Source organism: Toxorhynchites rutilus, chromosome 3 (genome assembly GCF_029784135.1).
Source record: "Toxorhynchites rutilus septentrionalis strain SRP chromosome 3, ASM2978413v1, whole genome shotgun sequence".
In the NCBI taxonomy this organism is placed as follows: Eukaryota; Metazoa; Arthropoda; class Insecta; order Diptera; family Culicidae; genus Toxorhynchites; species Toxorhynchites rutilus.
The window spans coordinates 231212833-231239157 of record NC_073746.1 but is presented as its reverse complement, the minus strand read 5'-3'; the positions used below and the strand labels follow the sequence as shown (position 1 = coordinate 231239157).

General features: G+C 39.4%; 1 protein-coding gene across 6 annotated transcripts in view; it reads right to left on the bottom strand.

Moving 5' to 3' along the window:
* The window catches only part of LOC129775073 (uncharacterized), a 237057-nt gene that overhangs the window by 21907 nt on the left and 188825 nt on the right, over positions 1 to 26325 (bottom strand). For all 6 annotated transcript variants that reach the window (XR_008742849.1, XM_055779312.1, XM_055779314.1 and 3 more), the window contains 6 exons: positions 25799 to 26017; positions 25509 to 25635; positions 2330 to 2915; positions 2053 to 2229; positions 1584 to 1948; positions 1409 to 1501 (listed from right to left, as the gene is read on the bottom strand). Coding sequence is in view for 5 of the 6 variants with exons in the window: in XM_055779312.1 (XP_055635287.1) it covers positions 1409 to 1501; positions 1584 to 1948; positions 2053 to 2229; positions 2330 to 2915; positions 25509 to 25635; positions 25799 to 26017 (1567 nt within the window). In the remaining variant the exon portion in view is untranslated. The remainder of the gene's footprint in view (positions 1 to 1408; positions 1502 to 1583; positions 1949 to 2052; positions 2230 to 2329; positions 2916 to 25508; positions 25636 to 25798; positions 26018 to 26325) is intronic.

Genomic DNA, 26325 nt, shown 5'->3' with positions numbered 1-26325 from the left:
ATGCGGCCTCTGTTTATCAAAGATGGCCTCTTCTTCATGAGTGCTACCTTCAAGCGGTTCCGCTTCCGCTTCAGAAACGGGTCGATTTTGTTGCGATTCAGCAGCGATTCACATGCGTCGATACGGTCAATGATGTTTTTTGCGTCAACGTGTATGGCACCCATACATCGAGCTTCTTTGTGAATCCAAGCTTCTTCAAATGGTTAATAACGGTTTGATGACTTATCCCCAGCTCTTGGCCGATGCTACGGCTGCTACTATGCCGGTCTTTCTCGGCTAATTCAGCTATTTTGTCGCAATTTTCGACGACAGGCCTTCCGGAGCGTGGCGCATCTTCGACGACCTCTACACCAGAACGAAAACGTTGAAACCATCGTTGTGCGGTGGAAATGGAAACTGTATCGGGTCCATAAACTGCACAAATTTTATTGGCAGCTTGAGATGCATTTTTGCCTTTGTCATAGTAGTACTGTGAAATATGTCGGAATTTCTCTTTATTTTGCTCCATATTTGCGACACTATAACTCACGAACGACTTAACCAAACAAAACACTGTCAAGGACTATATTATAGCGCGCAAAAATACCTTTCCAACAAGCTATAGTATGACTCGATACAATGAATACAACTAGAACTACGCGCTTAAAACGACACCTCGCGGAAATACCGCAGGACTTTTTTGACAGCCTAATACATAATTTCTCTCAAAGAATTGCAAAGGAAACGCGTGTCCGGATTTAAAAGCAAAAGTGTCCGGATTTCAAATCATGATTAAAAGTGTCCGGATTTAAAATCACGACACGATGAAAGAAATTTCAAATTTTGAACAAACATAACATGATTTTGTGGAATTCTGTGATGCATAACTTAGATGAAGGCCTTCTGATTCTATAGGAACGCTAATTTTTCATGCTATGATATGTCAATATTTTTTTGATAGTTGAAATTATTTTCGTAAGCGCTTAAGCGTCCGGATTTCGATGCATTACTATATGCCCGATTGTTTAGCAAACGTTTCATTCGCAATTCATTTTGATTTTGGGAAGTGTACGCTCGGAAGTGTTTGAGGAATCTCGGAGATTGATTGCTTTGCTCCCCGCAGTGGATCGTTTATCCCTAGAGAGTTATACTAAGCCAGCGGTGGCTGCGTAGGTGGTGACTACTTTTTCATTCCATTATGTGGAGAATGGAAGAGGAAATGGCAATGAATGATTGATGGCTGATGGCAGACGGTGCAAACATGTGGGGCGATATTTGGCACGATATGAAATTCCGATTTATGAGCATTTGTCGTGTCCGTTCGCGTTCATAAAAGTGATTGCTCAAATGCGACCATAAACGTGAATTTCATCTCGGGCAATTGATTTTACAAATTGACGTGAGTGCGTTACTGAGTGGATGAGAATACCTGTTGACTCCATGCGGGATGCCGTGTTGACTGTGTCACCAAACAGGCAGTATCGGGGCATTGTCAATCCGACGACACCAGCACAGCATGGACCTGTTGAAGTCCGATAAACACAAGAACCTTCCTGTATTAGGAGGGGAAACAAATGCTCGGTATTGCTCTGTAATTGACTTACCCGTGTGCAGTCCTATGCGAAGCTGCAATGGTACACCCGGTAAATGTCGCACCTTGAATCTGCCGCTTTGATGCAGCAAATCCAGCGCCATTGTCGCAATTTGTTCCGCATGATCCGGCGTTCGAACGGGCAGTCCACCGACAACCATATAGGCATCGCCGATGGTTTCCACCTTGTACACATTGTAGGCATTTATCGTTGCATCAAAACAGGTATACAAATCATTCAACAGATCCACTACCTGCACTGGAGTGCAATGAGCGGCTATCGTCGTGAAGCCAACGATATCGCTAAAATAGATTGTCACCTCGGCAAACTCTTCCGGCTCCACGGCGAGGCCAACTTTGAGACGTTCCGCAACGGAGCTGAGAATGACGATGTTGGTGAGAAATGTGGGAATTAATAAGCTCACATTTTGAGACACGCAAAATAGTTTGGTGATATTTCACAATTTCTTATTGTTACTCACCTTGGGAGCATTCTATTCAGCAATTGTTCAGTCTTTTTACGCTCCATGTCTAGTTGGTCGGTTCGTTCCCTTATCAGTTCTTCAAGATTGTTGGAGTATTTTCCCAACAGTTGAAAAATGGTTTCAACAAAGTTAATATCTCTGCCATGATTTAATTCTTTGAAAAGGTCACAGATCCTGAAATGATGCGAGACAAACAAACGAACAAAAATAAGATATTAATTACAATGCCGCATGAAGCCAGTGAATTGAACGGTGGTTTTATTGAAATTATTACGTTATAAAATCTGGCCTCATTTCTGGATTTTCCGCCCAGCACTGGCGCATTATGTTGATTGCTTCTGGTGGGGCGGCTCCTTTCGACACCGATGGCCGTATGAGCGGAGGTGGTTTTCTGATTTTCGCTATGATCTCTTCTGGCGGAAGCGACATCATGCAGTAGGGTTCCCCCCGGACCACCACCTCCTGCATGATAATTCCAAATGAGTACACATCGGCCGCTTGGGTGCCACCTTTGGGATAGTTTATGTTGTCACGTAATGCTTCCGGGGCAGTCCACAGTAAATCTTTGGCACTTTTTGGTGGCGGCACTATGCCCTGGGCATCGTAGAAACTCAACAGCCCATAATCGGTTATTTTCAGCACCCAGCGGGCATCGACTACGCAGTTGCGCGAAGAGAGCGTCCCGTGCACCCGAATCGGTGACCTATGTAGGTATCGCATCCCTCGGACAAGGTCGGTCAACAGGCTCAGTCGGAACGTCCAATCTAGTTTAATCTTGTCTCTGGTGAGCACATCCTTCAGCGAGCCATGGTAGCAGTTTTCATACACCAGTGTGGTGCGGGTAGGCTCGTTTAGCAAACCTACAAGTTGAAGCGAAAACTTTGCTATAGTTATATTGGCAATACAAATTCGTTCATTCAATTTTGTAATGTAATGAAAGAAGATTTTTGATTGGGAATATAATACTTTTTTGTATCTTAGAATACCATGACTGACTGATCTTCCGAGAAATAGATCCTTATACATTGATCGTAAATTATCATCTCTCATCTACAAACCAGATTGACAAACTTCGTCCAGCCCAAAATTGATTTTTTGTTATCAATACATTCAAACATTTAAGTTTTCTTACTAAGCGCACGTTCATGGCCCCAATTGCAGAACTCCCATTGATTGATCTTTTGATTGACCCTTTACAATTTACTTTTACTATAAAATTCCTAGTACTTCTACTTGAACTCTTCAGTACGATATAAAATTATTTTCAGACACAATTCTCGTTCGAGATTTTTCAATCACTTACGAATAACATGATTCTCCATTACATGGAATACATGTTTGATACAGAAAATATACTAAAATGAAGACATCCCAAATCGGACGATTCCTTCCTTCTGCGCTTACCAACACATTTGGTGATCCATTTTTATTTATATAGCGTTTTTTTTTACTGAAAATCCATTTCCATTTTCGAACAAAGATCAATTTCGTTAGTGCAAACATCAAATGGACAAACAATGTTTGTCGCGATGTATTTGTAGAACATATGAGAAATCAATTTCCCGAATATTCCCATTTTCCTTCAGAGTTTTCCGTAAATTTGTCATGTTTGATTGAAATATGTGTAATATTTTTATGGGATCCCTTTTCCCCCTTCCAGAAACAGAAAATATTTTTCAGAAAAGGGAGCCTACTTAAAAACCCTCACATGCCATATTCGGCTCCATTTGCTTGATTAGTTCTCGAATCATGCAGAAATATTAATTTCATTTGTATGACAGTACCCTTCCCCAACAACCCCCGAAGAAACGAATATAATTGGCTTAATCATTTAGCTTTCATTTGCTCCCCATGAAGGCATTCGAATACGAGATATAATGGAAAACCATAGATGGTTTTGGATGTATGCCTGATATGTTTTATATCCAGTACAATTCACAATGAAGTGCTCCTCTAATATTCCCCAAGATTTTGATCAATAAGGGAAGAAAAATGGTTAGACATATCAATGTGAAAAAATAGAGATATAGGGGACACATCAAATTAAAAAATACATTCCAACTCAAATTTTTGTTTTCAACATTTTTTTTAACTGTTGCCTGAAATGTAGTCATTTTTGGCGCTAAAATAAACAATTTACCTTGTAAGGTAAATGATAATGGTTTGTACGATTTTGAGTGTTTTCACGCAACTAGTAAATTAAAATCGATTTTTCTTCATGAAAATCACATGTAATCAATACGAATTTGGGTTTGTTGAAAAGTCTCAAGTCTCTAGTTATTAATAATATTATAAAGCGTTCAAATTGTTCATTTTTTATGTTTTTAAGAATGTTCTTCATAGAGAAATTATGCTCATGGTTTGTTCGAAAAATGATCATGGTTTGTCTGGTTTCAGAAATCAATATATAAATCTGACACAAATGGTGTGCAAACATGATGTATACAATATTTGTAAGTGTTATGATCCAGAAAATATCTGAATACGTACCAAATAATCATCAGGTGATTGATTTAAAGTTAGCTCAAATGAAGGTCACATTGGCACCAATAGAAGCTGGATGTTATAAGCCTTTAAAACATGTGAATCCGTAAGAATATTCGGTAAAACTACTGTCAATCATGAAAAAGACAATATATGTATGGAAACATTTGAATACCTGATATGAAACAGATGCGCCGAACTAGAGCATTCAAAAAGTGGACAAATGAATATCTTATTAATTTATTATTTTCGCATTTAGATTTTCTGTGCAATCATTATTTCTTGAAAATATTGATAATCATGGACGAAATGGTGAAATGGTGAAATGGGGAAAGCTGAATGATTGAACCATTTGACGCGCTCGCGAGAAAACGACTAAATCTGTTTTTCTCAAACCTGGTCCTTCTGTTTGTTGCTATCAGGTTCGGTTGTCACACTCAAAACATATTATTTTTCATAAATATGACAGTTTAAGCTAAAAATGTTACGTTTTAAAGTTGGTGAACTTAGAAGGTTTCTCAAACAAACGAGAAATCAGTGGTTTGTTTGTCGGTTTAAAGTGATTCAATTCTATTTTATGCACCTTTAATATTCATAATGCTCATACCAAGTAAGAATGGGATTGAAAGCATTGTGTGGCAAGCACAACGATAAATTGCGATATATTAGGCTGTCAAAAAAGTCCTGCGGTATTTCCGCGAGGTGTCGTTGTAAGCGCGTAGTTCTAGTTGTATTCATTGTATCGAGTCATACTATAGCTTGTTAGGAAGGTATTTTTGCGCGCTATAATATAGTCCTTGACAGTGTTTTGTTTGGTTAAGTCGTTCGTGAGTTATAGTGTCGCAAATATGGAGCAAAATAAAGAGAAATTCCGACATATTTTACAGTACTACTATGACAAAGGCAAAAATGCATCTCAAGCTGCCAATAAAATTTGTGCAGTTTATGGACCCGATGCAGTTTCCATTTCCACCGCACAACGATGGTTTGAACGTTTTCGTTCTGGTGTAGAGGTCGTCGAAGATGCGCCACGCTCCGGAAGGCCTGTCGTCGAAAATTGCGACAAAATAGCTGAATTAGCCGAGAAAGACCGGCATAGTAGCAGCCGTAGCATCGGCCAAGAGCTGGGGATAAGTCATCAAACCGTTATTAACCATTTGAAGAAGCTTGGATTCACAAAGAAGCTCGATGTATGGGTGCCATACACGTTGACGCAGAAAACATCATTGACCGTATCGACGCATGTGAATCGCTGCTGAATCGCAACAAAATCTACCCGTTTCTGAAGCGGAAGCGGAACCGCTTGAAGGTAGCACTCATGAAGAAGAGGCCATCTTTGATAAACAGAGGCTGCATTGTCTTCCATCAGGACAACGCCAGGCCACACACACCACTTTGGTGACGCGCCAGAAGCTCCGGGAGCTCGGATGGGAGGTTCTTTTGCATCCGCCGTATAGTCCGGACCTTGCACCAAGTGACTACCACCTGTTTTTGTCCATGGCGAACGAGCTAGGTAGTCAGAAGTTAGCCACAAAAGAGGCCTGTGAAAATTGGCTATCCGAGTTTTTGCCAATATGGAAGCGAGCTTCTATAACAGGGGTATTATGAAGTTGGCATCTCGTTGGGAACAAGTCATCGAACAAAACGGCGCATATTTGACCTAAAACAGATGATTGTAACTAATTTTATGAACAAATGAAAATTCAAAAAAAAATACCGCAGGACTTTTTTGACAGCCTAATCTATTGCTCAAGGGTTGTCGAACAAATTTCCAACTCGAAAAATCATTTAGATAGTGGCGGGATTCGAGCCCCCCAACTTTCGGCTCGGAAAACCGACAAGCTTTCCATCTGCGCTATTGCCAGATTCTACATTCAAGCAATATATAAAATAGTTTTTATATGTAGCTGCTAAAAAGGGGGCCAAGTGAATATTGTATACTCATTAAATGAAATAAATTTCATTGGAACAGAACTCAACACGAACAAAAAATTGTTGGGCATGTTCATTCCGGGTTTCTGTGTTATATAATCTACACCCGGATTTTCTTTCTGTTTATCGGAACTTTCCCATCTAGTTATGCAGGATTGACAGGGAGACTCAATTGACCTGGTTTTGATTTTAAAATTAAAAAAATACTGCTTGTCGGCGTCCCGTATGTGATTTTCTCCACCACTATGTCCTTGAAGTCTTTCGAGTGAGAAAACTCTGATAGAACGACGAAAACTTGAAGTGGAAATCTTAACCATTGGGTGTTTTCCGGACATTGCTTTCCAACGACCAACAGTTGTTTTCTCGCGTAGTTTCTCCTAATTTTCTCGACGGTGATGTAGAGGGATACTGTTACGAAAAACGACGAAATGTGTTGTCTAACAAGGTCAATTACAGTTCTCAGTTTGAGGTTTCCGGGAGATGATTTGCCTCTCAAATCGAGGTAATGTCGGAACATTTTACCCATAAGTATTTCCTCTGAATGGTTTACCTAATCCATCCGAGATATTAGTCTTCCGATGACGTTTGATATCGATCAAGTTTTGCAAGTATCAGTCCTGTTCGCTTGTATTTTCAACCAAGAAAACCTATCTGCAGGTGCAGATAGCATCGCATCGTTGCCCGTGGTGATAATTAGAAACATGGACTTATTGGGTTCCCCAAAAAACCAATATTTGCAACCCTGGTTTAAGGGGGTTGGTAGAATAGTTTGAATGCAATCGGGAAGCCTATCAATTTTTTTTATCGGCCGAAACTGAATCGGTGTAGTGTACGCATATGCATATCGCTCCATACCGATTAAGTCATCCGACCGATCTATCGGCCGACAAAACTCTGCAGTCTGCGGGGGCTCTTAGGCAGCTAGTGGCTCTTCATCCTCAAGCGTGTGACGGAAAACGTGACATGAATTTAGTCCCGCTACTTATGACTCACCCGTTACTACAAGTGTGATGGAAGGATCAGAGAGTCAAACTTCTAACTATGTAATCTAGGTAACTTCGAACAATGTGAAGTGCAAATTCTTCATCGGTAAATCCGCTACGGTTGGCTAGCATAAATCGTGAGACAAGCAAACTACCACTCGAAATGCTGGAATTGTAGAATGAATGTAGTAATTTCAATGAAATTTATTGAATGATTCCAAAGAACAATATGGTCCATTTTATATAGCATTGAGTTACAAAAAGTTAATACTTTTGAGTTAATTTTCTGCCTATCCATCGGGATCGATAGAGCTTTGAGTGCCCTCTCTCGCTGTGAGCTAAATTATTAATTTTGCAATTCAATGTTATTACACTCATCTCTGTACGATATCATATGTATTCTCGCAGTACCTAGTGGAAACCCATCATTTTTCAAGTAGCTCCTATACTCCATACGGCATCGTCTCCAGTCTATGCTTTCTTTGCACGTTGGGAATAATCCATCCTTATTGCTCGGTCTTTTATTGAAATAGCATCAATAGGTGAACTGTATATTGACCGCTCAGGAGTGAAGTGGGCATATTACTGGATGGAACGTCATAATGATGCTTCACGTTGTGAGCATCAAATGATTAGTCGGTTGCGGCATATGTTGTTGCCAGAAGAATTTTGTATTTTAGTGCTCGAGCTTACACCCAAAATTGATTTTTAGCTCATGTTTTGTCATCCCGATTTATTACATTAAATGAGACATAACATAACAGAAAATGTCATGACTCACAAATAATGGTAAGCATTTGTATAATATACATGGTACAGCAATATAAGATTAATACGAGCGAGTGAAACAAAAGACAAATAAGCTTTCCGCATACCTTGCCACATACACGGCCCAGACCGAGATAGATATTATTCTCCTTCATGCGCTCCTTTTTAACTCTTAGAAAGCACTTTCCAACTTCATTATATAATCAGGTACAATATTATCACGTATTTGCTGAACAACTGCCGAAGCATCATTAGACATGAGGATAGCGTGGTCGTGTAAAATAGACATGACATGTTTTTGCCAACGCTAGTTTGGGTGTAGGCTTGAGTAGGAAGTTGAAATTATCATGTGATTAAAATCAATGAAGTTATGTCATCGGTCGAAAAAGTACAAATATAAAATAAAATTGAGTTGTTCGGACATGTTGTATAATTTTTTAGGAAAGAACCAAAATAATCATTTTCATAAACCGACATTAACTGATTATTTATAGGTGCAACGTTTTGTCTCACAATTTCTCACTAGGGGTAGTGAGGACAAATTGGTCATGGGGGGCAAAGTGGTCACCTGCTTGTTCGGTAGTATAACTATTGACTATAGATGCCGTATTGATAGTCAACTTATGTTTGAAGAAATTAATGACTTTTGAGTCACCCTGTACCTCAGTAGAGCTGCCGCATGTCAAAATATAAATAAAAACAGAAATTGCTCTCACGATAGCCATTCGGCCGCAGTTCTATGCGCATGGTATCTAAGGAATTTCTCGTGAAATTCAGTTTATTTAATCTGATATATTGGACAAATCATCAGTTTGGATGACAGTTCAAATTCACGATTAATTTGCATAGAAATTACTTTCATGTTTAAGGGCAAAGTGGTCATAGGTGAATAACGACTTACAATATTCTGTTTACTAAAACTGATATACCGCATCACATTCAGCTCTTGGGGAGGATCTGTTTGTGACTTTGACTCTGGATAAATATGTCACACCAACTAAACCGAGTCTCATAATGCGGAATGTTATGTGTTTCTTACTACGTTTCTGTATACATGAGAAAATTTAAATTGAGACTCTAGGTGAATAGGCCAAGCTTATTTCATACATGTACCCACTATATCAAATATGATTTGAACAAATTTGCACGAAAAAAACGCATAAATATATCCCATTTAGCTTAATATGTGCGAGTGACCACTTTTCCCCCACTAGGTGACCACTTTACCTCCAAGTAAAAATAATGTTCGATTTTTCACCTTTTTCTAATGGTGAAAAGTGTACTTTTTTGAATTTTTATAATAAAAACCGTTAGGTATCTTGAACAACAATGAGTTGAACTATAATATTCTTCGAGAAACGGGAATTGAAGTGGTGTGTGGACTCTGGAAATAGACATATTCCTTAGGGTGACCACTATGACCCCACTCCCCCTACATTTAACGCCACTTGAAAATTCTACCATCCTGAAACAATTTTCCTCCCAACGGTGTCGACAATTTCAAAAACAATTTTGACCTGTCGTCGTAAACCTTGTTCATAAGGGACTTCAACTCGAATGTCATTCGTCCCTATTGGAATGACTAGATCTTGTCATACAGGCCGGTTTCCCTAATAAATCGGATCAATCTATTTTCGAAAGATAAGAAGAGTACTATCTCCCGGATGAAATTTAAATCGCTGATCGTATGTTCAATGTTATAGTCTTTGTATTCCGTAATATGTGGGAGATGGATATGGCTACACGTGAGATGATGTAATTGGAGGAATCTTGTTTGATGATTGGGAATCTAAGGGTGAAGTTAGTGTTTCCAATGCGGCGGCGTTGTTATGGAATGGAGTTGTGAGCCCAACCCTATGTTATCGGTTTGACTCGCCGCAAGGCAGTGTTATGACTGCTTAACCATACCGAGTTCTTCGTGGCATTTCCGGTCTTACAAACAGCATCCATAGAAGGCACAAAAACTGCCTTTATCTATCAGTCTCATACAATTATGAGCGTCTGTTCACCATGGAGGTGCGGCTCAAAACAGCGTCTGATCCCCATGTTAGGGGCGGCTGATCACTGCCTCCGTGCCAGCGGGGACTCTAAAAAGAGCTGTGCACGACGGTCCTCCGGCGAGACAGGGGGTTGGTGCAGGCCCTGCAAGCCATCCGTAAAAATAAAACGCACAGGAAAATTCACGAAGAAATTCGAGACAGGACAATCAGACTAGACCCACGCAAAGAACTCGGACTAGAGATTGGAAACTCGGAACATGGAACTGCAAGTCTCTCAATTTTCTTGCGAGTACCCGAATTCTTTCGGATATATTGAGAGCCCGCAATTTCAACATCGTAGCGCTGCAGGAGGTGTGCTGGAAAGGTTCGATGGTGCGATCGTTCCATGGTGGATATACCATCTATCAGAGATGCGGCAACACACACGAGCTGGGTACAGCTTTCATCGTGATGGGGGAGATGCAAAAACGGGTTGGTGGCCGATCAATGAAAGAATGTGCAGATTGAGGATGAGAGGCCACTTCTTCAATATCAGCATTATCAACGTCCACAGCACCGATGACGATAAAGAAGAATTCTACGCGCAGCTAGAGCGTGAATACGATCGCTGCCCAAAACACGACATCAAAATCGTCATCGGTGATTTGAACGCTCAGGTCGGCCAGGAGGAGGAATTCAGACCGGTAATTGGTAGGTTCAGCGCCCATCAGCGAACCAACGAAAACGGCCTAAGACTTATCGACTTCGCTGCCTCCAAGAACATGGCCATACGTAGCACCTTCTTCCAGCACAGCCTCCAATACCGTTACACCTGGAGATCACCACAGCAAACAGAAACACAAATTGACCACGTTTTGATCGACGGTCGGCACTTCTCAGATATCATCGACGTCAGAACCTATCGTGGCGCTAACATCGATTCAGACCACTACCTAGTGATGGTCAAACTGCGTTCTAAACTGTCAGTCGTCAATAATATAAGCCACCAGCGCTCACCACGGTACCACCTACGACGACTACAGGAGGCGAACGTTGCTGCAACATACTCGCAGCGTCTTGAAGCTGCGTTACCGGGGGTAGACGAACTGGATGCTGTTCCCCTCGATGAATGCTGGAACTCCTTAAAATCAGCAATTAGCAGCACATCAGAGACCGTCATCGGGTATGAACAACGAGGACAACGTAACGAATGGTTTGACGACGAGTGCCGAGCGCTCCTGAACGAGAAGGATGCAGCACGCGCAGCCATGCTGCAACGAGCGACTCGACAAAACGTGGAACGATACAGACTGAAACGAAGGCAGCAAACACATCTCTTTCGGGAAAAAAGCGCCGCCTGGAAGAGAAAGAGTGGGAGGAGATGGAGCTGTTTTATCGTTCTCGAGAATCGCGGAAGTTCTTCAAGAAACTAAACGCCTCGCACAAAGGCTTTGTGCCGCGGGCCGAAATGTGCAGAAACAAGGAAGGAGGCATCTTGACGAACGAACGCGAGGTGATCGAAAGATGGAGGCAGCACTACGATGAACACCTGAACGGCGCGCAGACAGGAGACCAAGACGGCGTTGAGGAGGACTACACCGGTGCAATGAACAATGACGACGCACCACCCCCGACGATGGGTGAAGTTAAGGAGGCCATTAATCAGCTCAAGGACCACAAAGCAGCTGGTAAGGATGGCCTCGTAGCGGAGCTCTTCAAGGGAGGTCCGAGAAAACTTGTAGAGTGTATGCATCGGTTGATAGTCAGGATCTGGGACACAGAACAACTACCGGAGAAGTGGAAGGACGGGGTAATCTGCCCCATCTATAAAAAAGGCGACAAGTTGGATTGTGGGAACTATCGTGCCATCACAATCCTGAATGGTGCCTACAAAATTTTGTCTCAGATCCTCTTCCGCCGCCTATCGCCAATAGTAAGTAGATTTGTGGAAAGTTATCAGGCCGGATTCATGCACGGTTGCTCGACGACGGACCAGATTTTTACACTGCGGCAGATCCTCCAAAAGTGCCGCGAGTATCAGGTTCCTACACACCACATCTTCGTCGATTTCAAGGCCGCATATGATACAATTGACCGACGACAGCTATGGAGGATCATGGACGAACACGGCTTTCCCCGAAAGCTGACAAGACTGATTCAGGCAACGATGAACGGTGTGCGGTGCAGTGTGCGGATCTCAGGTGAGCTGTCGGAATCATTTGAGACTCACAAGGGACTTCGACAAGGCGATGGATTCTCCTGTCTGCTCTTCGACGTGGCGCTGGAAGGTGTTATGCAGAGAGCGGGCTTCAACATGCGGGGCACAATTTTCAACAAGTCTAGTCAGTTTATCTGCTTCGCCGACGACGTTGACATAATCGGAAGAACACATGCGACGGTAGCCGACTTGTATACCCGACTGAAACACGAAGCAGGGCTGATTGGGCTTGGGATCAATGCGTCTAAGACTAAATACATGCTAGCTGGAGGGACTGATCGCAACAGAGTTCTTCTTGGTAGTAGTGTTGTGATCGACGGCGACGAGCTCGAGGTGGTAGAGGAATTTGTCTACCTTGGCTCGTTGATAACAACTGACAACAACAACAGCCGTGAAATTCGAAGACGCATTGTCAATGGAAGTCGTGCCTACTATGGGCTTCGCAAATCCTTGAGGTCCAACAAACTCCGACCCCGTACGAAGTGTACCATGTACAAATCCCTAATTCGACCGGTTGTTCTCTATGGGCACGAAGCATGGACGATGCTTGAAGAGGACTCACAAGCACTTGGAGTTTTTGAATGCCGAGTGCTCAGAACAATATACGGTGGTGTACAGGAAAGCGAAAAATTGTGAAGAAGATCTAATCTCTCAATGGGATGTAGTATCACTATAAATGAATAAACAAATAAATAAATACAAATTGCTGGAATTTATCGTCTGGTCACATAATTTCATTCTACTCACACCGACTTAATGGTGGTTCATTTCGCTTACCCCAAGGTTTATATCACTCAACGTTCTTGTAAATCCATTTTTCATCGATGGTCACGATATACTTTAAAAAAAGGATTTCGATGCGTTTGTGCAGCGAGTCACAGATGGAGATGCAATCCATTAAATTTTGTTGGGTCAAAATGTACGGACCTCATATATCGTAGCGAATCACGTGATCAAGCTTCCCCAGAGGCTCATGAACGATGGTTTTAGATATCTTCAGTGAGTCTTCTAACAGTAAGGATTATTTTTGATAAGCGTTTCGTTATGGCCATCATCGGTGGCACAAATCCAATATTTTTCACACATTCGTAAGGATATACACTTTTAAACGGTGAATCGTTTAGCAACACGGTTACCATAAATGTCTTCTCAGGGAATAGAAACGGTTTGTGCAATTTGGGAATTGCATCTCTCGCTTCTATGACTGACCAAATTGCCGTATGTTGTGCTGTTGGCTTTGCCGTTGACGATGACGAAGTTATATGACGCTGATGATGAATTTCATCTTCATGTGTATATGGCAGGCTTGACTTTCGACTTGATGCAAGCAGCGGTTACCATGCAGAAGCAGATGCATTCCTAGGACTTTAGTTCATGCCAGAACGAGAAGAGTTCTATTTGTGCTCACGGAATTTATGGCTGGTTGCGGTAGAATATGTTCCGAATTAATAACTGTGGAGAAACCATATCGTTAGTCACGTCATACAGCCTGATGTTATGGGTTCTGATTGTGGTTGATTTGCTATAGATGTGTCGAAGGGCCATAAAACTCGAACTGCATGTGTCATGATATATTGGCAAGTCGAGTGCATATAGCTGGTGGAATGACGCTTTGAAATGTGTATATGAGATGGGATTTTGTGTATGGCCAACGGGGTGTTTCTTTGGAAAGTTCTACCCTGAGATGTGGTTCACACGTTGAATTAAGGATTTTGAAAACGTCATCTAGTTTGTTTTTCATCGGCGCTTTTAAAGCGACCTTTTAAGTTAAACTCATAAATTGAAGATCTTTATCTATTTCATTTTTTTTTTCAAAATTTCACAAAAGACATAATAAATTTGCAGTGCCGAACTGGTGATAAATTGATATATCTAGTAAGCGTCATTTCACAGTATTCCGAACAGTATTTCTGTCTAGACTAGAAATCGGTGCTACCATTTTCATCGGTGACGGCCGCTTGATATCTCCTTTCTCCCAGTCCTATCATTTCTAGCAATTTGGAGCAAATGTAATAAGATGTGACAGCTGATAATTGAATCACGAGCTCTCATCGTGAAATGGCTGATGTTCAAGCAAAGGGCCAATAGGAAGCCTCTCGGGAGTAGTAACATATTAGGTGTTGCTGTGTGCTATCGAGAAGGAAAAATCAATGATGTTTCAGAAAGCAATGTTTCAATGTTAATATGGATATATGAATATTATAGATATTAAATTGTAAATTAAAACACATCGCTCTAAGTTGTTTTTTTTCTAAATTGAAATACCATTTGTGAAAAGTTGGGCATTTACATCGCTTTCCATCAGCTGGTGGATTGTGATTCGAGGCGTCGATGCGACACAGCGGCGCATCAGATCGTCCCGTCGACCGGAACGTAATTGGATTTTTTTTGGATTGGATTGGAACTAGCAGCTCCATACTATCCCAGTGAGTGTGGGCTATCGAATGATTCAATGACAAAGATCTGATAAATATTTGATCATCCAATTGCATCAAGAGTGCATGATAAGAGCGTAGCGTCAATTATTTTCTCTTAACTATAATGCCACTGACAATCGTTCGGTCTAAGATTAAAGATTAATAACACTATGGACAACGAACAGTAAAATGGAACTGTCTCTCATTAAAGTTATTTTTGATTGAGTTGATAGATGAAACCTCGTCAACATCAAAATCCATTTGCACTCTTTTTCAAATCGCTCGTATTTGAAGGATGGGTTCCAGCTCTATATCCGCAGTATGTTATCATATTACGATTGAAGATGGATGGAATTCTCTGATGAGCATCATATGGGCAGTGGCATAATACAATCGCTTTACAGTTAGCATGCAATGAGGAACGGATTCAGATGCAAATAGTTAGTAAATTTTAAAGTATTTTTGTCGATGTAATCTCCCAGATGTTTTTATCCTTCGTTCCAAAAGTGGAAACAGTGCTATCATGCTAACAATTTAATTCATATCTATAATGTCATTGACATTTTCAACAACGGTCTTTCTTTTGCTAGTCGATTTTTTTTTGCGTAAAAACCTAACTAAAACCAAAGCTATACGCGATTAACTGTTACAGTATCGGGAACATGAACACTATTCAGAATTTCAGATGTGCGGCTTGCTTTTTTTTCTTTTTGAAATACTGTGACAGTAAATGGCTCCGAATTTTATCGTTGATGTTCTCTATTCAACAACTTGTAATTCACAGCTGAAAGGATCGAACAAAAAACAGCAATATCACTTATCCAACGTAGTTCTCGTTGGTACGGTGGTACGGTGTCGACAATTTCAAAAAAAATTGAATCACTATGAAGCAAGCATGATTAATTTGTTTTGAGTTTTTAATAGTCAATTGAAGTCATTGCTAAATGTTCTTCAAAGAATCAAAACCTGAACCTCTAATATCTTGAAGATTACTCCATCTTGAAAATGTGCTCAAAATGTCGACAATGGCTTCAAGTGGCATCAAGGGGTGGAATTGGCAGGTACGAATGAAAACCTGGACGTTACAAATGGGACCATGGACTCCAAAATGTAAAGCGAGAATGTCGGAGAAAGCATATTCTACCGTATATTAACTCTTGTGTGCTCTCAGCCACTACAACAAGACACTTTATTAATTTTATACTTTATCCAACAATGTATCAAGTCACACTTTTTCTAAAGGTCTCCTAATGTCTAGTGACCCTTCCTTGGATGTGTCATATTATATTTGTATAAATATAAAGTCGTATATAACGGTGTACGATGCTTCTTACACAGATATGTGATTTGACCTGACAGTGTTATATAAAAGAAATAGAATGTATGTATATAACACCGCACAACGCGATATTAGGATGACTGTCATACCGATATACGGCTTAATACATCAATGGTGTTTAAAATCGTGTTTTTGAATTTTATATGATTTCAGATACACATGGTGCATTCTTTAATTGATATTTTATTCCATTATAATTTGATACGAATTTATATGCGACAAGGCCTGTGTAAAAGTTATACGATTTAAGACAGGCAGAAGACGTCAATCTAATTATGTTTGCGATACATGTAGTCGAAAATTAGCCTTCATGTTCACACATGTCTGAAGATTACAAAAAAAATTGTTTTTCTTCATGATCTTGCAAGTTGTGTATCAGAGCAGTGATAAAAATAATTCCGACCAGTACGACTCCCATGCCCGCAAAGGATTAGAGCACGCTGCCACTGAATATGGCCGACAGTTTGTTCAGTGGACTTCCAATTGGCCCCTGTTCCTCCTATTAATCCTCAATTGACGTGAAAAATATTAAAAATATTACAAATTGTACGTTATTTTTATATTAAAAAAAATATTGTGCGTTAAACATTACGATAGCAGGTTGTACTTTATTATGTACATTACCATAGACTTGATTGACAAAATGCGTGAACAAGAGTGTTTTGAATATACAATTTTGTTACTCCAAAGTTGAATTAGTTGTTTGACCATGCCACGTGCTTTGCCACAATATTTTGTATAATTTTGTGTTGTTTTTAAACAAAACTGCGTCTACTATTTCTGAACTCAAACGAGCGATAACTGAATTGTGCTCGAAATAAAATATAACCGAATAAAGCGTGAATATCAATTTGCTTCGGAAAGCAGCTGGTCTTAAATCAATATGAACGGGGACTGCCATTCACTGTGGGGATAACATCGAGCAAAGAAAATACAACCAATTAAGTGGCCGATGAAAACATCGAAGCTACTGTTTTCAGCGCTATCCACTTATGGTGGCAATCGGAAACAACGTTTATCGGTGCAGCTACGTGTGAAACACCCACGCATAGTATAAATTCAATTAAAATTACAAAATTGCACCGCCAGTGTCCACAATTGTTGTGAGTCTTCTGGAGGCCAGTGCCAGTGGTTGGGTCGACGAAGGGGAAGGATGACCTTTTTCAAGTAGTTTGCATTCGATCATTTACTTTGCCGAAGTGACACACGAATAAATTGCAATATGTTAATCATGTGTAAGTAAACACGGACACGTTGATTGAATCAATTGTTATTTTCGGTTGCTTGTGTTTAAGGTTGTCATGAAATCTGTGATCATAACTTGTATAAAACTTTTCTAGATACACATATTCTCTTCGTGCCAACTAAATCGGTAGACAAACTGTACATAATTAGATTGGCGCTCTATTAACATCTTGGTTCTTGTATATCAGCATGAGGAATATCACTGGTATGGGGTATTAAAATAGCTCAGGGTTATCAATTTTCTCTTGCTCGTACATCAAAATACCTTGGTTTCGAGGGGCTGTTCCATCGAAATCTCCAATAATATATCTGTTTATAGCACATAATCTGGAAGCGGGTGGGTGAAATCTACCGTATGGAGATGGGTTTGAATATCCTCTACACTACAACGGGTGTAGATTAGGGGAAGTGGGGGCATAGTGGTCACCCAAAGGAATAAGTCCATTTCCAGCTTCGATTCCTCTTTTGTGGAAGAATATTATAGTTCAACTCATTGTTGTTCAAGATAGCGAACGACTTTCACTATAAAAATTCAAAATAGTACATTTTTTATCATTAGAAAAAAATGTGAAAAATCGAACATTTTTTTGCTTGGAGGTAAAGTGGTCACCTAGTGGGGACAAAGTGGTAACTCGCACATATCAAGCTAAATGGGATAGATTTAAGCGTTTTGTTCGTCCAAATTTGCTCAAATCATATTTGATATAGTAGGTACATGTACGAAAAAAGCTTGGTCTATTTACCTAGAGTCGTAATTTAAATTTTCTCATGCATACAAAAACTAGTAAGACACACATAAGGTTCCGCATAATGATGCTTGGTTTAGTTGGAGTGGCATATTTTTCCCGGGTCAAGGTCACAAAAGCAACCTTTCCTAGAGCAGAATGTGATGAGGTATATCAGCTTTAGTAAACAGAACATTGTAAGTCGTTATTCACCTATGACCACTTTGCCCCCAAACATCAATCGGATTTCTATGCTAATTAATCGCTGAGATCAAACGAAATATCTGTTCACCTCCCCTAGAATATGTGAACAGTCGCTCAAACTGAAGATTTGTCCAACTTATCAGATTGAATATTTCTCGAGAAATTCTTTAGATACCATGCGCACAGACCTACGGCCGAATGGCTATCGAGAGAGCAATTTCTGTTTTTATTTATATTTTGACTTACTGATAGCTCTACTGAAGTACAGGGTGACTCAGAATTCATTAAATTCTTCAAACATAAGGTGATTATCAATACGGTATCTATAGCCAATAGATATACTACCAAACAAGCAGGTGACTACTTTGTCCCCCATGATCAATTTGCCCTCACAACCCCTATGAATGGCTGATAGTTGCACTGTTGATGCATCGCAATTCTTCGCTCTGGGAATGATTAAATGAGAATCAAATATTGTTTTACACATAGTTTGAAGAAGATGATTGAGCTTCAGAATTGAAATAGGTATGTTCAATATGATCAAATAACTACTACATGGGCTGAAAAGTAGTAGCCCGGATTTTTAATGAAAACAATCGGTTTTTGGGCAAAGCTGAACTTATTCCTCTACATAGTTTTGATTTCATTCTGTAGTACGAAACGTTCAAATCTTCGAAATATGCTTCAGTGCCACTCTGCAGACTGTCTATTGGACTCAGGAGTGTGGCAATGGATCCACGTTTCATCCATTATCACAAAACGTCAAAAGAAGTCCACTCGATTACGCTTCAACAACGCCAAACCGGTTGTTGAAACATCAACGCGCCACTGTTTTTGGTCGACGTTCAGCAAACGTGGAACCCATCGCGCGGATAACTTTTTCATGTCCAAAATCCTACCATGCAAGTTTTACATTTGTAACATGCTTCAAAAAAAAAAAGGAAAATATTTTTTTTTTCAGAAGCGATTTTCGATGTAATTTTCTACATCATTTCTATAAAGTTTTTGTTGCTTGAAACCGATTCAGAGGCGATAACTGTGAGTCATATTCATTGAGTAGAGCTCCCAGTGGATATCTCAGATAAAGAAAACGGTAAAGAAGGATTCATTTCCTTCTCAATTTGATATTTTACGCATCGGCTTACCATCAGGCAATACGGCATACCAACGATTGCAGAAATGCAGAAATGGAATAACATTTCGTCAACCATTGCATTTATTGTTCAGGAGTTTTTCCCATCAAAAAACAATGTTTGATCAAAATACGATATTCCTCTTTTTCCATTTTCTGTACCAATGCTCAGGTAGTGACACTTAAACCACTGTAGTTTGTGAACAAATAAACGAAATGTCAGGAAGCTTCACGCATAAACTAGCGACAGATGAACCTCTCGAAATGAATCTTGTTAATTTTTAATGGCGCCATCTGTTGAAAAATCCCGGTACTTATCAGCCCATGTAGTACATGTTTCAGATTTTCGCAACGTTTGTCTGTCATGAGTTTATAAGAATCATGATGAATAAGGCTTGCATTAAAAAATGGATAATTTTCGGGTGGCGATAAAAAAACTACAAAAGATAATTTGATGGGACGAATCTCCCATAAACTAAATTTTCTTGACCATGATACATAAATATTGGGCCGCCTTGTTCGGCGACCTTTCGTCAGTTGGTTAGAACTTTTGCGATTGCTTTCGAAAACATACCTGTTGGCATGTTTTTCAGTTCTTCCATACCTTCATTTATTAGTTGCTCCTCCATTTTGCCACTAAATTGTTGGAGTAGACCCTCTGCTTCCGGTTTGTGCCGAAATTCTTGATGGAATGCAACTGGGGGACATTCGGAGGGTTGGCTGACTTCGGAACCACATCTATCTTCAAGCGCTTCATCACCTCTAGCGACTTCTTCGCGTAATAGGTGGAGGCCAGATCTGACCAAAACATTACACCCTCATACGGATGATATTTTTGGATGGGGGATGCAACTTCCGGCAGGCAGGCTGTAAATCTCCCCGTTCATCGCAAGATCCAGGCTTCCGTTCAATGCTCTCATTGTTCTTCAGAAGTGTACGGAAATTATAGATACCGGAACGGGTATCCGGCGGACTCAAATTGCTTGACGATGTCCACTTTCTTCGCTACGGAATGAAGCTCCCAATATGCACAAATCATGGAACGCAGTTGCTTTTTACTATTATATTATAACTTCCGCAGTTCAACTGATAGCGCTGTCAAAGATTGTTTGAAAACGCATGAAAACGCATACTATGTACAAGTGGTCACAAAAAAAAAGGTAAAATTTCATTATGAATAGACCGACACCTGAGCAACGCTTGCAAATCTGCAATATACCATGTTCTGGAGAAATTCAGTGATTCATTTACCATCCATCATAATTAAATGATGCCAAAATCATTAAAAATTAATAGCACTATGCTGCCACTAATTTTCTCCTCTTTTCATCAAACCACTGGAGTACATCGTGCAGTCTGCGTGATCAAAATGTGAATAATATTCTCTTAGATATGCTTGTTTATATGCTAACAACCTAATATGCCAACCGAAAACCTCAAACCTCATCAGAATGTCGAACTTGGTTCTTTCAGTTTCAGCGCATCGAATGCACCAACCCGTTTGTGGACATCATCCGGAGAATCTTGTACGCTGAACATGCTGTATTTCATTAGCTCTCAGTGCTTTTCGTTCGCTGCAATAATCCGATCGTGATTTGGGGAACCCTATTTCATCGTGCTTATGTAGCAATTTGTGCGTGATGACGGGAAGTGCAAACGTAATATGCTCTCGACTGAATGATTTCGGAAGCACGCTAGCGCTAGTGCAACGTGGTAATATGTGGGTGAATGATGATAAATATTTCAATAAGTGTTTCCTCAAACTTGCACGAAAGAACGTTCATGCTGTAAAATTAGATATATAGGATAGAGTTTCCGGTTTGGTTAGCTATTTTGCTCAGACTCTGGCCACATATATTTCACCCATAGAATTTATATCAATACTTCGAGATAACAACCTAATATCCTTTCGTTGTTTTCTAGTACACTATATCAAGCTTATCAAATGAGTTATTCAATTGTTTGTTTCTCCATGACAACTTGGGTGACATTTCTGTGTCTGCTGCTCTCGAGCATATTTAGCCCGTTCTGCTTGACAGGATATCTTCATCTTCAGATCATCCATCTCACACAGGTCCCAACCTATTTCTTGCCTTTTTAGTGAAAGTGGGGACGTAAATCTCATTAATTAGAAATATAGTGAGAAGACATCCCCATTCCTTTTGGCACGCGCTGTCGAAATCAATAGGGTAATGCTCAGCCGGAGTTTATTTATGTGGCCATCGAGACAGGCAGCAGATTTAATATACACAATGAGCTAATGATAACGTACGTACGCTTTGTGTTGTTCACAATAAAGTGTGACAAAGTTGTGGGTTTAATTTGGTTTTTGGTTTGTGATAGATGTCTTACGCCTTTTAGCGTAAGATTCACGAGATGTGAGTTTATGGTCACGATTTGTGAATAAAATGGATTGATATATTACATGAAACGTCCTATAAATATGTTTATCTCGTCTAATACAAAATTGTATATTTTAAAGTTATATAGTTATCAGTTTTTTGTTTGAGAATCATGCGAATAGTAGAACAATAGCAATAGGCGCAAAGTAGAACAATGACGATAATGTGTAGTTTATGTATCGAAAAGATCAATCCGGTTCTGTTTTAGAGACGAATGAACTCTCAGAGTTTAAAGTCTCTCTAATTCAATACCTTCCTTCCTTCCGGTTCTGTTACAGCTGAAAACTCTGTGAACAAAGGTCTGAGAATCGATGTAGGAAAAAACCTTGAAGTCTACGTTTCAAATGTCACCAATCCAATAAAAGTTTGTCAAAAGTCAGGAAGTCTGAATCGAGAATCGTCTACAACCATCCATCACGCTGAAAAATGAGCCGGATTGTCAATATGTAAGTAGGCAGCGACTCCGATCCCGTAAGATGTACATGACGATGCTGACGAAGTTCGTCATGGACGATGAAACCTACATCAAGATAGATTCCTAACAGCTGCTTGGGTAGGATTCGAATTAGGTCAATAAGAAGCTTAGCTGAATATTTTTCTATATCTATGCTCAATGAATTTCAAAAACAAAAACAATTCGATTTTCAATGATTTTATTTATTACAATTTACACGCATTCTTGTCCCACCATGTTTTGACAGTAACACTCTTCACTATAGACATATTTTGATTCAATCAAACATGAAAAAATAGACAGATAATTTTGAAAATTTGAAAAATATCTGTACAAGATTGAATTATTACAATAGTCGTTATCTAACTGGGCCTACTTTAACTGGATTGCTTTTAAACAGGGCCTGCCATCACTAGGCTGCAGTCTGTTCATGTACAAACAATAGGCATCATATCTAATTTGATGTTTTGCTTTGCTGTTTTGCAGCCTGGTTAACGAGCGGAATTCTATAATTGGGTTGAATTTCCAACCCAGTTAGCGAACAAGTACCGTATTGTTACAAAAAATATTTTAATTTTTCATAGCGATTTTAAATCAATGTACCAAAAACAAGATTTAGAAAATATGTTGCGATTTTGCGAATATTGCAGCAGGTATTCATGCTAACACGAAAAAATTGTTGCCTTACGTATAGGAAAAGTGTGTAATACGCACCCCCTAAGCGAGAATGGATTTATCTTGACCGTGCTATTGAAAATTAAGATAACAGCTACGTCAGTACGTAGATTAGTAAACCCTCAGTTATCTGTAAACGTTCTGTATTTTCGATACTGAATAACAAAAGTGCTACGATTTTTATTTCGCCAGGCGCCCAAATTCTATATTTTCCAATCATATAGTGTTAAATGACCCAGCAGAAGTATAATATGCTCATAAGCTGTTTCTCTCAAAGACTATAAAGCTCAGAGAAACAGCTTGTATGAATGAGAGATTTCATCAATCTATTCACTTCATGCCCACCAGCCAAGAGAAGAAACCGTTTCTCCGGTGAGCGTGTTCTCCCAGTATTCGTGCATTAATTCTCCAGTCCGCGCTCTTTTTTCCTACATTCTCTGAGCACATAATATAGATACCAGATGTGAAGACATGTTTTCGTTTTAAAGACATTTAATGTTGTGAAGCATAATTAGGTCATTTCAAAGTATGTGAAAACAATTGTTTGTGTGATTTATCGATCTTGATTTAGAAATCTCGTGATGGTTTGCTTATTTTTGTTCATTATGATTACATTTGAAGACATTTATTCGTGTCATGCAGAGATATTTGAAAAAAAAATCATCTGGCATCCCTCACAAGCAATTTCTCTCGTAAGAATGCTATCTGGTCGAAAGCGAGCAAATTGAGAAGGAAATGAATCCTTTTTTACCGTTTTCTTCATCTGAGATATCGACTGGGAACTCTACTCAATAAATATGACTTACAGTTATCGCCTCTGAACCGGTTTTAAGCAACAAAATCTTTATAGAAATGATGTAGAAAACTACATCGAAAATCGCTTCCAAAGTAAATTATTTTTCTTATTTTTTTAAAGCATGTTACAAATGTAAAACTTGCATGGTAGGATTCTATCATTGACTAGCACGATTGTGTATAACCATTGCAATTCTATTCTTGCTGGTTTACGAGAAAATCAGGCGGATCAAATTGCCCGACAGGCGCGTTTTAGACACATCTCCTCTATCAACAAAACTCCAGCAATGTTGATATGTTCAGTCATTTTTCCATTGCGAATTGTGCTGCAATCACAAACTACCAAGCGTACCCTTGGAATGAATGATTCGTACCTTTCGTTTCCATGCGTTGGTTGGTATGTGGGTAGAAAGGAGAAGGTCTCTTGCACATATACGTACACTAGGGTGTCAATGAATGTATGGGAAAAAATTAACCCTAAAATTTGAAAAAGTTACCTCATACAAAAAACACCCTATGCAAAATTTCAGCTCAGTCGGACTTAAGGGGATTATAAAATTCCGAGAAAAGTTTTCTGCAAATTTTATTCCTAAAAATTGAAAACAATCTCTATTCTAGGAATCGCAAAATTGAGTGTACACCATAAATTTCTCCGAACAAATTAGTTTTGTAAGTGAGTTTTTTTTGCGAATTAGCGTTCTTTTTTCATCAGTGATTGGTGTCACCACTCAACCATTGCTTGGGCAGCGTTGGATTTTGTTTTTTATTGATGTTTGATATTTTTTTAAATGGCAAGTTAGAGAAAGAAATAGATATTGTTACACGTACAATGGTAATAAGTATGAATTGTTGAAGAAAGACATTGCAGCTGCTGTTGGAAGAACCCACTCTACAGTAAAGAAAATCATAAACAAGTGGAAATACGAAGCATTTCTATTCTTGCTGGTGAACCACCTATGTTGGCAACACTCACCTGAACGCATCTTCCAATCACATCATACATAATATTACCATAAACTTTTTGCACCTTATTTATTGTTCAATTATATAAATATTTGTACTGAATAGACTTACCAATGATCTTAGCAATTTCATGCCTTTTTCTATTTTTACCCCATCTGTTCATTTTATTAGGTTCATTTAGCATTTCAGCTAATTGAGCCTAATAAAACTAACATATGGGATAATTTAAAAAAAAAAGTGAAATTGATTAACGCTTGGCCAATACTCAATTCTCAAGAAACATATTCCATTTAATATCGTCTTTTATCCATAACTATATTATGTACAGAATTAACCAATTGCATATAATTGTTCTTAAAGGAGTATCGTCACCTAACACGAAATCACTGTGTGTATAGTATTTCTGCTTCTCCCCCTGGAATATTGTTCAAACGAAATGATACGTCTCAGTTTTGTTGATAGGTTTATGCTTCATATGCGTTTCATCAATATAACATACACAACAATGTAAACAATGCACACGAGAAGCAACACAGGGTCTCTTCTGGTTTGAAACTATGCTGCTCAGATACCTTCCGTCCATAGGAAAAGTGGATATAAAATCCTCCTAAATTGTAGTATCATGCTCGATGTTATGTTATTTTTTGGTGAGATCTACATGTGTAATCTTCACGAGAATATAGATAATCCTAAATATGTTCCCTATACTAAATTTGCATAGTTTTGTATACAGCTTACCTATCAGTGGGTTGATATTCCCATGCCGTAAGCTACGCGCTGTTACAAGCAAATCCATCGCTTTGGTTTTAAGCTCCTGCGAAGAATTGGAGCCCTGTGGAATTTCCTTAAGTTGCACCAGATCTCCCTAAATACGACGAAAAGAAATTCTATGAAAACCAATGAATTCCAATATCGGATGCTAACGATGGGGGTAGTTTCTACATGTAGCTGATAGTAAACGATAGATATAGAAGGGAGGAAAGATAAACACCAAACAGGATAAAGAATAAATAGCACAGATGTCTTACATTGTACCGAGCTCTAAACTGCAGGGCAGCACCGTACTCGGCGTGATGACGGACCAGTGTTTCACTGCCCGAACTGGTTTTCGGTGGGGTCGAGAGGCCGAGATTTTTCAGCGTACCAATGGAGCCTTTCAGCAGATCCGGTTTCTCCACTTCCGGGCCACCAAACTCTTGCAGCTGCTGCAGCCAGAAGCTCAGCATCGTTTCGATACCCTCGTCAACCTGGCGTAGTGGTGTAAATAAAGATAATAAAGGATAATGTGGTGAGCTATGAGGTGGATGATGTTATTATGTTGAATAGATAAACACAGAACGTGCTAAATGTGTCTTATAATTAGAGTCCGGAATGTTTCAATTTTTAACCAAAAAAAGTGTGAGGTAAAATAAGGCTTCACATAGACATTGTAATAGGCAATTATCTTTCTAACGATGAGAGACATTCATAATTTTCATTGTTGAAATGCTATTATCGTGAAGTCTAAGTGTTTTCTTGTTGATGCTCGTCTATTGTGGGATTCCTGCTAGCTTCA